We start from the raw sequence: 15826 nt of genomic DNA, 5'->3' as shown, positions 1-15826 counted from the left end.
CCTTCAGAAAACATTCTAATATTTGGTGCTCAGGAAACATTTATTATTAGTACCATTGTTTAAATCAGTTGTGCTGCTTAATATTTTTGTGGAAACTGTGATGCATTTCTTTTTCAGGATTCTTTGATGAATAGAAAGTGTTTCAAACTGAAACCTTTTGTAACATTCTAAAAAGCTTTACTGTTACTTTTGACAAATTTAATGTATTCATTGCTGAATAATTGGTAGTAGTCTCTGTATATTAACCTTGGATAGAAATGTGTAGTGTAGAAAAAAAAGGTAGAATATTCTCTAATAGATATAAATGGCATATGATAAGTTAAAATTAAAGATCTACTAAACCCTACATTAAGTTCAGTGGATCTGCAGTCTGTATGGTCAATACTCACCAGACGGTCGTCTCCACAGGGCTGTCGTTGGGCTGCCTGTAGTCCAGCTGTGAGAAGAGCGGGAAGAGAACTTGGATTCCTCCAATAGAGTGGATGGCGCTGTGGATGGAGTGAGTGACGATGGCCTTCACATCCTGCATACACAAGCAAAAATGCACACTTGCTTAAGGAAACTTTCATATAAGGTCATAATGCATCATATATACAGTATACAATTATAATCAGTTGTATGATGATAATAAGCTGCATGTTGTGCCTTCAGCCCCACAATATGCGCTTATATTTTCTGTTACAACCATGATACGTCAACGTCATCACCCTTACTATAAAGATATTAGTTGGGATTTTTAGATAAATTGCCTCATTTTAAGTAGGTAATGAAAAAAACTGAAAATTCATTTAATACTTAAATAGAATATGGTTCTTTCTATATCAAAACACACTTTTCACATTTAACAAAAACAAAGAAAAAACTTACATGAACATGTTTAACTAATTAATCCAAAACATTTCCTCTCTACATAAATATTTTTTCAGTTTTTTAGCCTGTTTTTTCCCCCAGTAATCAGTAAACAGCAGAGATAAACATGATATGTTGTCTGTGTGCGAGTAAAAACCGACCTGCAGCATCAGTGCATGTGGCGAGTGCACAAATATGGAGGGGTTTTCCCTGGGCGAGGACTCTAGGCACAGCTGTGCGTCAGTGGCTTTAGCGTTGTAGGTGAAGGCAATGCTGCTGGCCAATTTCCCATCATACAGAACCTGCTTATGGTGCTCCGCCAGGTGGATGTCGCTTTCCGACTTGAACTTAAACGTGCTCTGTGAAGACAAAGAAACACATAAATGAAGTGAACACATCCTTCAAATGAAGTTCTCTCACATTTTGCTTCTCTTTCAGTCTCTCTTGGTAGTGGATGGTGGAAAGCACCAGGGACTGGGCCACATCCCAGAGGACTGATAATAATAATAATAATAATAATAATGCTTTAATTACTGAGGCACAGAGCAGCCAGACACACAGGCGTACATTATGTTAATGAAGCTCTGGCTGCAGAAATGTGCCATTTCACTAATGGTGTTAAACGTTAGTGTGTATCGGTATGAGTGTGTGTGTGTGTGTGTAAACGTGCATGTATCTGCAAAATCTCTCTCATGTAAAGCACTTTGTGCCACTAGTGAACAGTGTTGGGGGAAGTTACTTTTAAAAGTAATGCATTACAATATTGCGTTACTCCCTAAAAAGTAACTAATTACGTTACTTAGTTACTTTTTATGGAAAGTAATGCGTTACTTTCGTGTTACTTTTTAAATATGAGCAGGACTTGATTGTTTTTAATATAAGAAGTTCTATTTATAGCAAATGTAAAAGACCTTTCACACCAAAAAGTGTAATGAATAAACCTCAGGCTGAAGGAAAAGTAAATTCACGTTTGTACAGTAGAACGCAGGAGAAGAAACACTCTTCAGCAATAAAAAAAAACAATGAAGCACAATTGATAATTTATCTAAAGTCATTTTTGCTTAGTCAGCAGCAAAGACATTAGTTAATAAAATGGGATTAGATACATTTGTGTTATTTAACATATTTAATTATTGCAGGTTTGCGTCATATTCTGAGTTTGCATTTCACTGTTTTAATTCATTTTGATGAATACTAAATCTGTTTTTTGTGAGTGGGATGATTTAATGCACATTCACATTTAGTCTAGAACTTGCGTTACTTTACTAGTTACTTGAAAAAGTAATCTGATTACATAACTCGCGTTACTTGTAATGTGTTACCCCCAACACTGCTAGTGAACTACTCAACTGAGGGAGTGAATGAGGGACTTACAGAAGATCATGCAGAATTTCCTGACCGTGCATTTTGTATACAGTATGGAATGCCTAGAAAGAATTTTTACAGAACTGTTTTACAGATAAATGGGTCATTTAGAATGTAAACGTAAACGTGCAATTTGAAAAGTAAATTCACGTTTGTACAGTAGAACGCAGGAGAAGAAACACTCTTCAGCAATAAAAAAAAACAATGAAGCACAATTGATAATTTATCTAAAGTCATTTTTGCTTAGTCAGCAGCAAAGACATTAGTTAATAAAATGGGATTAGATACATTTGTGTTATTTAACATATTTAATTATTGCAGGTTTGCGTCATATTCTGAGTTTGCATTTCACTGTTTTAATTCATTTTGATGAATACTAAATCTGTTTTTTGTGAGTGGGATGATTTAATGCACATTCACATTTAGTCTAGAACTTGCGTTACTTTACTAGTTACTTGAAAAAAGTAATCTGATTACATAACTCGCGTTACTTGTAATGTGTTACCCCCAACACTGCTAGTGAACTACTCAACTGAGGGAGTGAATGAGGGACTTACAGAAGATCATGCAGAATTTCCTGACCGTGCATTTTGTATACAGTATGGAATGCCTAGAAAGAATTTTGTGTAACTGTTTTACAGATAAATGGGTCATTTAGAATGTAAACGTAAACGTGCAATTTAGGAAAAAATGTAGGATGTAATAAAGACATCCATCCATCTATTTTTAACTTATGTAGGGTCACGGGGATGGGATGGCCAATTTAAAGACATATAACATTGAAACTGACCCCATTTACCCCATTATAGATGCATCCAGTCTTATTGTGTGCTATTCAACAGTATTAAAATAAATGAATAAACACTAGTAGATACACAATAAACCTAAAGTAATATCTAGTAATAATATCTGCAACATCTAATTGCCCTATGAATCTACAGCAGCACTTCTGAACAGAAAGGACAGACGCATTAGAAATGAGAGCAGCATAAACATAGTCACACACGGAGCAATTTTTTAAAACGGTAAGATGCAAATAAACCCTTGCACTGGCACTGTGATTCACTGCAGTTTCCTCAGGCCTGCTACCACTTAGCCACACACTGACTGGCACTGAACGCAGCATCAAAACTTATCTACCAGACTCTGTTCACCAACACCCTGCCTCACCCCCACACTCCAGACATAAATACGCACACACACACGCACGCACGCACGCACACAATTAGCTTAAGTTTAACTAGCTCTCGAAATTGGAACATATCCTAGCCTTCTATTATTTATGAACATTATTAAGAACAGCACGAGAGGGTTTATTGTGCAGAGTCTAAAAGGTAAAGCACAGCATGCTATCAGCACACTAATTAAAGCATCAAAACTAAAAATATATACAAATATAAAAACAATAAATAATAATAATAATAACTTTACACATAATAAAGCTATAATACTATTTACATTTATGCATTTTGCAGCATTTTGTCAAATACACAACAATATTCGTAATATAAAATAACTAGATTAGGGCAAAAGATAAGGACAACAATAAATAAATAAATAACAACTATATAAACTATACAAAAAACTATAATAAAACTCTACAAACAAACAAACAAACAATTAAATGTTTTCATAAAGTTTCATGAAAAAATACTAACGTTTTTCTCAAATACTCAAATACAAACTTTATTTGCTGATGTTGAAACCAAGGCCTTGTAAGAGGGGAAAATATTAACCAATAATCAATATTAATCTATAATAATAATCAATAAATAACATTTAAAGCACAGCATGCAGTTAGCACGATAATTAAAGCATCAAAACTACAAATACAATTTTAATATAAAAAAGATCCATCTCTAAAATAAATATATCTAAAGTACAAAAACTATGTACACAATAAACAAACAAACAGTATAAAAATATATAGCACTCAACTGACTATTTGACTAGCTGGTTGTTTTATGACCATCAAATCCACCAACACGAATCATCTCAATTATTGAGCACTTTTCCCCGAGAACATCCCAAAAAAAAGCAGTTCAGAATCACAAAAACTATGCAAAAAGAGAAAGAGACCATTAACATGGTCATGCAGTCAGTGGGCATGAGCACAATATGTAATCAGGGCCAGTGTTCCAGCATATTCATGTGGCATTCATCTTCTCCATCACAGAGGGCACAGGAGCACCAGCAAACTCAAGCAGCTGTCTGGAAAACAGGTCACTGCTTCGACACAGCCTATGGCTCATAGCCCATGCTGCAAAGCTAGCACACTTTTTCCCTTGCGGTTTCTCTCTCTTTTGCTCCTCACAATCCCATGAGAGGACAGCTGCACAAGCACCAGTGACAGAGACTAACAGCACTGAAATTAAGCAGAGCTTTCATACACTCTGGTGATCTATATAACTTATAAACACACACACACAAATTCGCCAGTCCAGACGGCTCTCTTTTCGACAATGCAAAGTGCCCCATACCTCACATGCTAATTACCACGGCAACGCACAGCCAGAGAGCAGCTTGTTGGCTGTCACATGCTGACCAGACATCTGGACTTCCTCTGGTACAGGGACCACATCAACTGGCTGCAGCAGCAACACACACTCACACCCAGACTTTCACAGACAAACAGACAGATAAGGACACAAATGAGCAACACATGCATGTAAAAATCAGCTTCATATGACTCGGCATGGCATTCTATCACTAGTTTTGTATTATGAAGTATGTGTAATATGTCTGCATTCAGTATGTGTACTGTTTGCACCTGTACATTTTATGTATGCATGAATGCCCTGCTACATTTGCAGAAATGTGCAATATATATATATGCAATAAACAGAGAATACTCTACACTAAATCCCAGAATGCAATGCGCTGCACTTCACTTGACCTTTATTTCAAGTGTGACCAAGCATTAATTGACTGACTCTGACTCATTATTTCATCAGACATCCAAAAGTTGACATTTTCACGTAAATTAAATAGACAATTCAAGACTTTCACCAGATTGTTTGTTCCATCATGCAATCGACTGAGGTCATGTGACAACAGTGTAGCATACTACTGCTTGAAATTTCATCTTTGCATAATACATACTGTTTCATATACAAGAGGTTGAAATGAACATGCAATGAGGTCATGTGACAGAAATATTGCATATTGTTTCTAGTATCGGCAACCTTTATTGCTACATGCTGCATACTTTCAATTTATTTTCAAGATGTTAATCATTTTATTCAACAAGGATGCATTAAATTGATCCAAAGTGACAGTAAAGACATTTATAAGCTCCAAATCAGCATATTAGAACGATTTCTGAAGGATCATGTGACACTGAAAACTGGTGTAATTATGCTGAAAACTCAGCTTTGCCATCACAGCAATAAATGACATTTTAAAATATATTAAAATAGAAAATTATTTTAAGTTCTAATAATATTTCACAATAATAATGTTTTACTATATTTTAATCAAATAAATGCAGCCTTGGTGCATTTGCATGTTTTCAATATGGTGACAGCAGGAGGAACGGCTGATGCTGCACAAGGTTAGCTTGTACTAGTGACTAGTAAAAATAAAGCAGTGGCTTAACAAGACCTGTAAAAGATGATCACATTAAAAATCCACATAAAATTTTATATCAATAATGTAAAACATTCATTGCATACATCAAGTCTCATCATGATAGAGCATCAGAGCGTCACACACTCATCAGACAAACACACACAGCCCATGAATAATCCACACTCTCTGCTCTCTTGATTTTTCTTTTACAAGAGGAACTTTTTGTCACGTGGGTACATGGATTAATAATTAAAAATCCCTCAATTATTAAATCCATTTTAAATTCAATTTCATATTTTAATGCAAGAAGTAAAATACAGCTTTTTATAAATAAATCTTTTTTTTATTTTATTTAAATTTTCCACTAAACCAGAACAGGGAAGAATAATATTTGATCATATTTATTTATATTCACTTAAATAACAATATTGTTGTTATTATCATTATTACTATTATTATTAACCTTAATAAGATTAATCAAATATGAATCAAATGAATATTATTAAACAAAATTAAATATTTCTCTGAAAACATTTAGATATATGAAATATGTCACAGGGACTTTTGTGTGCTTAAATGAACTTTTGAATTGATTCACTGAAACGGACTGTTTGAACTGATTCATGGAAATTAATCAAACTTTTATCACTGTCATTTATATTTAACAATAAATAACAATATTTATCTATTTTTTTTTAATACTGTTTACCTAATATTATTCATTCATTTAAAAAGAAAATTAAATAAATATTACTAAGCAAAAATAAAGAAAATGATTTTTGCTAAGTTGTTTTTACTAAAATATTTAGATATATAAAAAAAGTGTCACACAGAGACGTGTACATTTTTGATTGAGGATTTAAATGAAGTTTAAACGTTTTGAATCGATTCATTGTGATGGACTTTTTCAACTGTTTCATGAAATGAGTCAAAATGACCAACATAGTTTCTGCTACTGACATTTAAATCAGGCTATTAAAACATCTCAAATAAAACACTCATTCCTGCAAGTCAAGCAAATATTGTGAAATAAGTCTAATAACTAGCCTTTAGAAAACGTACTTTACATTAAATTAATACACTTTACCAAATCATACATCTACCATATCATGTTGCTTAATTTTAAATCAACAGCAAAATCATGATAAATACATTATGAATATTAGATATATAGTCCAGTCTTATAAAGCAGCAGCCTAAACAAGCTGTGCTTTGCCTGATGCAAAAACAACACAGAGATCAGCACTGAGAGTTGGGGTTAATCATCTGTGTATTTAGCTGTAATGTACGCCAACATCATCTGACTCAAGTACACAAAAGCTGCTTATAATCATCAGATCATCTGACCTGGGTAAACAAGCCCTGTCCACATGCTTCCTGAGAGCTTTAGCTTAAATTAGGGAGTCTCGCGCTTGGCTGGAGAGAAAAATTCTGCGGCTGATTTTTTTTAGTTAAGGGAGAAAAATCAAACTTGACGGCTTGGATTTCCCCTCAATGCTCCTCTCTGAAATAGCTATTAATTGGTCAACCAGAAAGACAAGACAGCGATTAACATCCCCCATCTATCCTATCCTCTACTAGATTTGTACTGAGAAGGGATTTTTTTAAGGGTTCATTTATGTCAAGTGCTGCTTTGGCATAAACACTTTAGCCCATGAAGCAGCAAATCAGCTCCACATGCATACAGACCTGAGAGACAGGCCTGTCTGAGAGGTGAGAGTCCGGTTAATGAACGAGAAAGAGAGAAGAACAACAGGTATTACTAACAGATCTGTCAGGGAAATGTAGAACCGGTGTAATGAGAAAGTACTTTATCATGGCCCATGTTTCAGGAAGGGTTGTCTCAGCCTTAGTCACGGACCATCCAATGTCCGTTCATGCAAATACTCACAGAGAACTGGAAAGCAACACAACAGTCAGCGTGTACAGCTTTTTATCAGTCCACCTGGAAGCTAAAAACAAGGGTTCATTTATGTCAAGTGCTGCTTTGGCATAAACACTTTAGCCCATGAAGCAGCAAATCAGCTCCACATGCATACAGACCTGAGAGACAGGCCTGTCTGAGAGGTGAGAGTCCGGTTAATGAACGAGAAAGAGAGAAGAACAACAGGTATTACTAACAGATCTGTCAGGGAAATGTAGAACCGGTGTAATGAGAAAGTACTTTATCATGGCCCATGTTTCAGGAAGGGTTGTCTCAGCCTTAGTCACGGACCATCCAATGTCCGTTCATGCAAATACTCACAGAGAACTGGAAAGCAACACAACAGTCAACAGTCATTCGCTCTCTAGTTCATACTCATGACAGCTTTTCTAAAGGTTTGGCAACAGATAACAGTCTCAAAGAGTCATTTCTATTCAAAGAAATAAAAATATGAGTATAACTAGAAAAACGTTCATGAAGTTTCCATGGCCTTTGAAAATTTGACAAATTTCCAGTACTTTCTAGGCATGGAAATCACACTTTTGAAATGTCATATTCTTAGAGTTTATGAAATCCTGAAATTAGCATTGCATGTATCCTTTGCAGATAAAGCAGTCCCAGAATGCACTGCGTCAAACAAAACATCCAAGATAGGGAACAAAGTCAAAGTACTATATTTATATTAACCTTCATACTGCATTCAATACTGACAAGTAACAGTATATAATAGCTCCATCATTTGTTTTTGTTTTTTTACATTTTTATTAGTTTTTGCAGCATATTGCATCATTAGTTTAGCAATATGGGCAAATGCCAAACTCTACTGAATCATCCCAGTTTTATTTTAGTATTATTACATTTAATATAATAGTATTTATTAATATTTTTAAATTTGCCATTATTGTTTTACATATATTTTTAGTTTTAGTAATTTTGTTATGTGCTTCTGTCAGTTTTATTATTACTATTTTTTTTATATTTCTATTTAGCTTAAAATTATTTTTATTTAAGTTTTAAATTTAGTCATTTTGGTACTTCAACTTCAACTTATTTTATTTCAGTTCATTGCCAAGGCAACATTTCTAGCAAGTTTTTCGTCTAATATTTATGTTTTGTTTTATTTCAGCTTTACTTAAGGTAACAAAACCAGTTTTAATCATTTTAGTTGCAGTTATCAATAACAACCCTAAATCATCCTCTGTCTTCATCTGAGACGCCACATTCAAGTGGTGTATTCAAATCACTTAAGAGGTTTAAATTTAATATGCACACTACCGTAGAGAGTAAGTGTCTGTGTAGACGGCAGACAGTGAGGTAGAGTTTAGGAAGAGAGTTTTTATGTTTCAGAACTAATCCATCTGAATGTTCTCAGCACAGAGTGTACTTATTCAGTCAAAACACAAAATGCCAACTTTGTACTTCAACAATCGAGCAGCAAAGGTGGAGGAATATCCCACAGCTGCACAGCACCCAACCTGTACAATTAATGACCATTCAGACTCTCTCAACAGTGATCTCAGGTTTTATACCTTATACCCAGGCCCGAGCTGATGAATGGCAAAGATCTGTGCGGGGTTCAGCGCCTCACTGAAGACGTAGATGGCGCCGAGTTGCCCACAGAACACCCGGTTAGCATCCGCAGTCTCTGAAGAGCCCAGGAAACATTTATCATAACTCTGCAGGAAGGGAGAGAGGAATAGGAGATAATCAAGATAAAGACAGAAAAAGAAAAAAAAACAAGATACCCAAAGTGGGGCTTTTTAATCAGTTCAATGGCTTGAGGGTTTTCTGAAGAGGCCCTTTGGAGCTGTTTACTTGCTATCTTCTGGTCACCTTGTTCTGAATTATTTTAGCTAGTTTATACGCAATGTACTATAAAGGTTTGCCTAAGGGAAAAAGGTGTACTAAGGCTAATCTATATCCCTTTGATCTACAGAGAGAAGTGCTTATCTAATTGCATATCATTTGGACCCAACAGGTGCGATGTTTTTTCAAAGCTGAAGAAAAAAAGTTGATTTTGACAATGCTCAGATGATCATGTGCTTCTTGAGGCTGTGTGTGAAAAAGAATGAGAATGTAAAAGCACTGGAAAGATGGGAAAGCCCAAACACTTACATCATTGGTGTTGACGTGCCATGCCATGTCACCGTAGGAAACCAGCTGGCCATTGACATAGCAACGGATCTCACTATTCCTCCAACGGTTGTAGATGTGGACTATGCTGATCATGTACCACTGTAGAAGAGGACAGGAAGTAGAAATAGGCATTCAATATTCACACCGCTCACTCAGCCAAGCATATGTAAAAGTCTTAAAGATGCAGTAGCAAACACACAGTTCTTTATGGAAGCCCATTTCTACCACAGAATAAAAAAATAAAAAAATAAAGTTAATTGTGACTTTTTAATCTCACAATTCTGAGTCTATATCTCACAATTCTGACTTTATTTTTGCAATTATGAGTTTATTTCACAATTTCGAGTTACCACCTTATAATTTGGAAATGTTTCTCAAAATTGCAAATTTATAGCACACGATTCTAAATGTATTTCTTGTAATTATGAGATTATATCTTGCAAATGTAAGTTAACATCTTGCAATTCAGACTTTTTTTTCTCAGAATTGTGAATTTATAGCACACAATTCTCATATTATTTCTCATAATTACGAGTTTATATTTCACAATTTTGAATAAACATCACGTAATTTGGACATTTTATCCTCAGAATTTCATGGATGAAAGGGTCAGTCTGCATCATGAAAAACTCCTGTTTTGGCACGTTTCATTTTATATGCATATAAATACACAAAATCATGTATTTCATTATCCAGACAGACCATTTCGTCCACAAAATTATGCAGGTCACTAGGTTCAGATTGGTTATCAGGAGTATTGGGGAAAATCCCATTGGACTAGCAACTCATTGGCCTTCTGCCCAACTTATTTTATTTTTTTTATTATTAATGTTATTGCCTGCCTGAAGCAACCAAGTGATTTCTAAATTCGATTTTCAAAAATTCAATTTTCTAAATGTATTCAATGTATTAAATTGATAATAAATTATCCACTAGTCTTGACTTGACAGCATCAATTACCACAAAATTAAATTATTTGCAGAAATAAGTAAATTAAATACAAAGCACTTTAACAAAAGACAAACTCTCAGTAATGCCTTGTCTTGTTGATGTCCACTTAATTATTGTTAACGCAATGGAACAAGATAATTTATTTTCTGTGGTAACTGATGGCATGCTACATATAGAGCTTAAATTATACTGAACCAATCTTTCAAGCTTTGGACCAAGAAAAGTCAGCGGAAACGACCCGGCCCCAAAATTAAAATGGTTCAATTTTTAGATCAAGCACATAAAACATAATCTCATTACATGCTTCTAAACCAAGAGCTAAATTTACTGAAACAGACTCATTCTGTTTGATGGCAGCAATGCTAAAAGCTGTTTTTGCATATGAATTAAAGATCAGAGCCTGACGTTTGAAAGCGCTCCAGTGACGACAACACAGATCACGTAAAAGTGTTAACCATGTATCCATAATTCAAGCAAATAACTGAACTCTCACAGGGTGGAGTCCATATGGATGAGCTCTGGAAATTAGTGTGGCCCGTCAGAAATTGGGAGATTTAGTGTGAACTTCCTCAAAAGACCTAATTTCCCAAATATCCTCTCCACCTTTGCAGCATCTTATTAAAGCGTAAGGCGATATTAGCTGGGGTGACAGGATAAGCCAAAATCTGCTAGACTGAAAATCCATCCCGCAACCGAGATTTCATAGCTTTTAATGCCAGTTAAGATTTTACATAAATGCAAGAATGGCTCATCTTCGTCTAGACGGTGCTTTGGATTTCCCAAAAACACTATTTGAAACACAGAGTAGTCCTCCACTTCCAAAATTTTCTTCTGAGCTGTTGGACTCCATTGACCAATTACAATTACACCATTTAAGTTCTGGATGGATCTTTTAGTCTGAGCTCTTCAGGCGGTTCCTTTGACCTCATGATTCTCATTTTCTCTGACATGCACTGTGAGCTGTAAGGTCTTGTATAGACAGGTGTGTGGCTTTCCTAATCAAGTTCAATCAGTATAATCAAACACAGCTGGACTCAACTTAAGGTGTAGAACCATCTCAAGGCTGATCAGAAGAAATGGACAGCCCCTGAGTTAAATATATGAGTGTCACAGCAAAGGGTCTGAATACTTAGGACCATGTGATATTTCAGTTTTTCTTTTTTAATAAATCTGCAAAAATGTCAACAATTCTGTGTTTTTCTGTCAATATGGGGTGCTGTGTGTACATTAATGAGGAAAAAAATTAACAAATGATTTTAGCAAATGGCTGCAATATAACAAAGAGTGAAAAATTTAAGGGGGTCTGAATACTTTCCGTACCCACTGTATCTGTGCACTTAGCCTGTTCATTCACTTCTCAGAGATTCATATTGAATTACCATTTTAAGAGAAAAAGTCCTTCTCCCTTATATTGTTTTCCTTGTAATGCCTTATATATACAATCTGAGGCAGTTACACTTTGATTTCATGTTTTTCTTCACCCTAGTATCTATTTGATCATATTACCATATCATCAGAGAGAAGTCTGTCATTTCACTAGAAGAACGAGTTATGACGTTTTGATAAAAATAAACAAACAAATAATAAAAAATTTACAAGGTTAATAAAAAAAGAAGAAACTTCTGCAAGGATGAATAGTTAGTAATACATGCATTTAAATAATGCGGATTTCCATATCATGTATGGGTATGCACAAGTAAGATTACACAATTACCCAAAATTATCCAAGAAAAGATATATAGATTTCTAGATTGCTATGCAGTTGCTATGTGCTATGTGACTGCTAGGTTGCCTCATCAAAATTTAGATCAGAAGTTCAAAATCAAACCCCCTTAATTTCGAAAAATTGTCATTTTGATGTCACTTATAAAGGAAAAGACCATTTATTCACATTACAGAACCCTCCACTGAACTCTAGTTACATCTGTGTGTTTAGACAGGTCAAAACTCACCTTCCTGGGCTGGAAGTCATACTTCACACAGTGTTGAAAGCCTTTCCCCTTCGACTTCAGTGATGTCACAATTAAACAGTTCCCCACAAAGTGCGCTGAGTAGCCAATCCCTTTGCTGGTTCGAAAACTAGGGGACAAACAAAAGAGAAAGACACCGATGGAGTTTTGGCTCTTTGCCACTGTCGCCTTTGGTTTGCTTAGTTGGGGACACTTAATTTCTGGCAATATTGACAGCTTGATTGCACAGACACTACTGGAAGAGAGCTGAACTGGATGAGGACATCACTGAATCATCAATAAACTGACTTTAACTGAAGAATTTACTGTTTGTTATTGTCATCTTGCATTATTGACAAACTATTTTCCTGTTTGACACTGTAAAGCTGCTTTGACACAATCTGTATTGTATAAAGCGCTACATAAATAAGGGTGACTTGATTTGAAAAAGCACTGATTTTATGGGAAAAAAAGTTAACAATGGCTTTACAAAACAATAAATTGTAAGAAAAGGCAACATAAAACAATATTTTAACATTTTTAATCATAACTTCACAGACTTTTCAAATTCTATTTACAACATTTCCCCTGCCTCAAACAACTCAAGCACTTTGTTATTCAGGCCATGCTACAGAACAATCTGATTTCAACGTTTTTCGCAAAAAAAATAAATAAAAAAAGCATAGCACTCTTATAAGTCAGATGTGAAAACTCAGTGAAAATATGGAGGGAGAATGTCAGGCTTTATTCTTGGCGGGAAAACAAACATGGCTGACTGAGTCATTGGCAGCAGAGATTGCTGGGAGGGCTGGCTGCTGTCGATAAGGTGACTGGCTATCATTCGGCCTCAAAGCAGTGCTGTTTCTCTCGCTCTGCGCCTACACGGCTACATAATGCTATGCTGAGCTCATCACGGTAACATAGAAACGGGAAACAGGATTACATGCTGATTTAAGCGAGGTCAGTGGCCCTCAGACTTCTCAAGTGGTAATCTGTACCTTCAGTGTCTCCTCCCTCAATACTGTGCAAACGCTGCTACCCAAATAAGGAGGATATCCATTATTTGCTGTTACAAATATTCAAAAAGACCTCCTGGTGATAACGCCGTTGCCACGGTGATGTTTTAGAACCATTCAAAATCAACGTTATCACTTGAGGTGCACTGCTGAGGTCTGGAAAAATGGGAACCGAGTTGAAATTAGCAGAAGTGAGTAGAAGTGATGCTTCCGATCATATATATATATATATATATATATATAATGTAATAATAATAAGTACAAAAATCAGTAAATCTTTAAAGATCACCCATTCTGTGATATTCATGTAGAACAAAAATGGTAATTAACAAAAAATTACACACATGTACGCACATAAATATGTGTGTGTGCAAATTAATTCCTTTTGAAGAACTGCTGCTACAGCCATGCAGTTATTAATTTTATTATAAGCATATGACTTATTACATGTAATCATTCAGTGTGTCCTTAAGGCAAATATATTCAATATATTCAAGTCATACATTTACAGTATGTCTCTTTCCTGGGCACAATTAGCTGCATGTTGAGCTACAGGAAATGGGCGTGTAAAATTAAATTACATCTATGTATACTAATAACTCATTCTACTGGACTTGTCTGCAACCTTTAACACAGTAAATTAACAAATCATCCTATCTGTTCTCTCGACAGCGAGCATAATAGGAACTGCACACCACAAGTACTGTAGGTCCTTCAGGGTCTTTTGAAGGGGATTATGAGTGTTTTTGTGCAAGAAACCCCGACTAACATAAAAACCAGATTAAAGAATGAAATGCTACAGAAGTGTAGAATACGGCATTAAAGTGTAGCACTGAAATTAAATTAAAGGTCAATACTAGCAAGGATCCTCAAGGCTACTCTGCAAGGCATCTCCTGTTTACAACACTGGTTTATTTTCAAAAACAACCAGAGGTTCTATAAAGAATCTCCTATGACATTTAGGAATTTTGTGAATTTATCTAGTTTGCCCTCTGGTATAGGCTTTTCTTGGTAACTGGAAAATAGGGCAGGGCTCATCACTCCTAAATTAGCAGTCTCTTCTTGTGGGCCAGCCCTGTAGAGACACTTGCCACTTCAAACAGAAATGGTAATACAATATTTCATATGCACAGATCTCCCGTGTTTCCACCACGCTGAGAAGCTTGAGGCTCACAGGTGCTGGTCTAGGTCGCTCAGAGCTTGTGCTCTGAAATCAGTCCTGGCATTTACATTTTAACGACTGACGACTGGTCAGCATTAAGCCATAGCATTACCTTGCACTTCCTTAATGCGTCACACACATTATACTCACCAGTATAAGTATGGTTTATCCTTGTCTACATTGATATTATTGAGTGGGTCCATTCGGAACCAAGTGTTGAGAGTGAATCCGTTCTGGTAAGGCCACTTAGCAATGGGCGGCAAAGCAATGGCCTGCCGGGGGGGCAAAACACAAGGAAATTAGCAGTTGCACATTTGCAGAATCACACGAGCAACATTTGCAGAACAAGCTCATATATAATCAACTGACCATTTTGTTCAAATTTGACCTCGGTACAGTGGTTAATACCACAATTTGCACTCCATTAACAGCATTTGTGGCATAGCGTTGATTTCCACAGACAATATGCTCAGATAATTTGAGATAATAACTCTCTCAGTTTGTACAAAACAAAAACATTTATGCCCTTACAGTGGAAGGCTATGGGAAACCATATGGAGGGTAGAGGGCAGAAATGTGAAGCTTATATTTGTAAAATGAATTATTCAGTAAAAATTGTAACTTAAAACGTACAGAATTTAAATGTATAATTTAGATACACTACTTTTTAAAAGGCTGCTAAGATCTTTTAATGTTTTTGAAAATCAAGATTGCATTTTTTTATCAAAAAGACAGTAAAAACAGTAATATTGTGAAATATCAAGACAATTTAAAATAACTGTTTTCTATTTTTAAAAAATTTGATTTATCCATGTGATAGCAAAGCTGAATTTTCAGCATCATTACATCAGCCTTCAGTGTCCCTTGATCCTTCAGAAATCATTCTAATATGTTGATTTGTTCA

The 15826-nt window shown here is 35.4% G+C and overlaps 1 protein-coding gene across 1 annotated transcript in view; it reads right to left on the bottom strand.

The window, feature by feature from the left end:
- LOC107578728 (neurobeachin-like) overlaps window positions 1-15826 on the bottom strand; it is a 132144-nt gene that overhangs the window by 50827 nt on the left and 65491 nt on the right. The window contains exons 3-8 of the mRNA XM_016264658.1: window positions 15073-15194; window positions 12748-12874; window positions 9824-9943; window positions 9238-9384; window positions 1011-1208; window positions 390-523 (exon numbers count right to left, since the gene is read on the bottom strand). Of these exons, the coding sequence (XP_016120144.1) occupies window positions 390-523; window positions 1011-1208; window positions 9238-9384; window positions 9824-9943; window positions 12748-12874; window positions 15073-15194 (848 nt within the window). The remainder of the gene's footprint in view (window positions 1-389; window positions 524-1010; window positions 1209-9237; window positions 9385-9823; window positions 9944-12747; window positions 12875-15072; window positions 15195-15826) is intronic.

Source organism: Sinocyclocheilus grahami, unplaced genomic scaffold, assembly GCF_001515645.1.
Source record: "Sinocyclocheilus grahami isolate Dianchi unplaced genomic scaffold, SAMN03320097.WGS_v1.1 scaffold32.1, whole genome shotgun sequence".
NCBI classification, from domain to species: Eukaryota; Metazoa; Chordata; class Actinopteri; order Cypriniformes; family Cyprinidae; genus Sinocyclocheilus; species Sinocyclocheilus grahami.
Note: the sequence above shows the minus strand (reverse complement) of the source record. Positions and strands in the feature narration are given on the sequence as shown.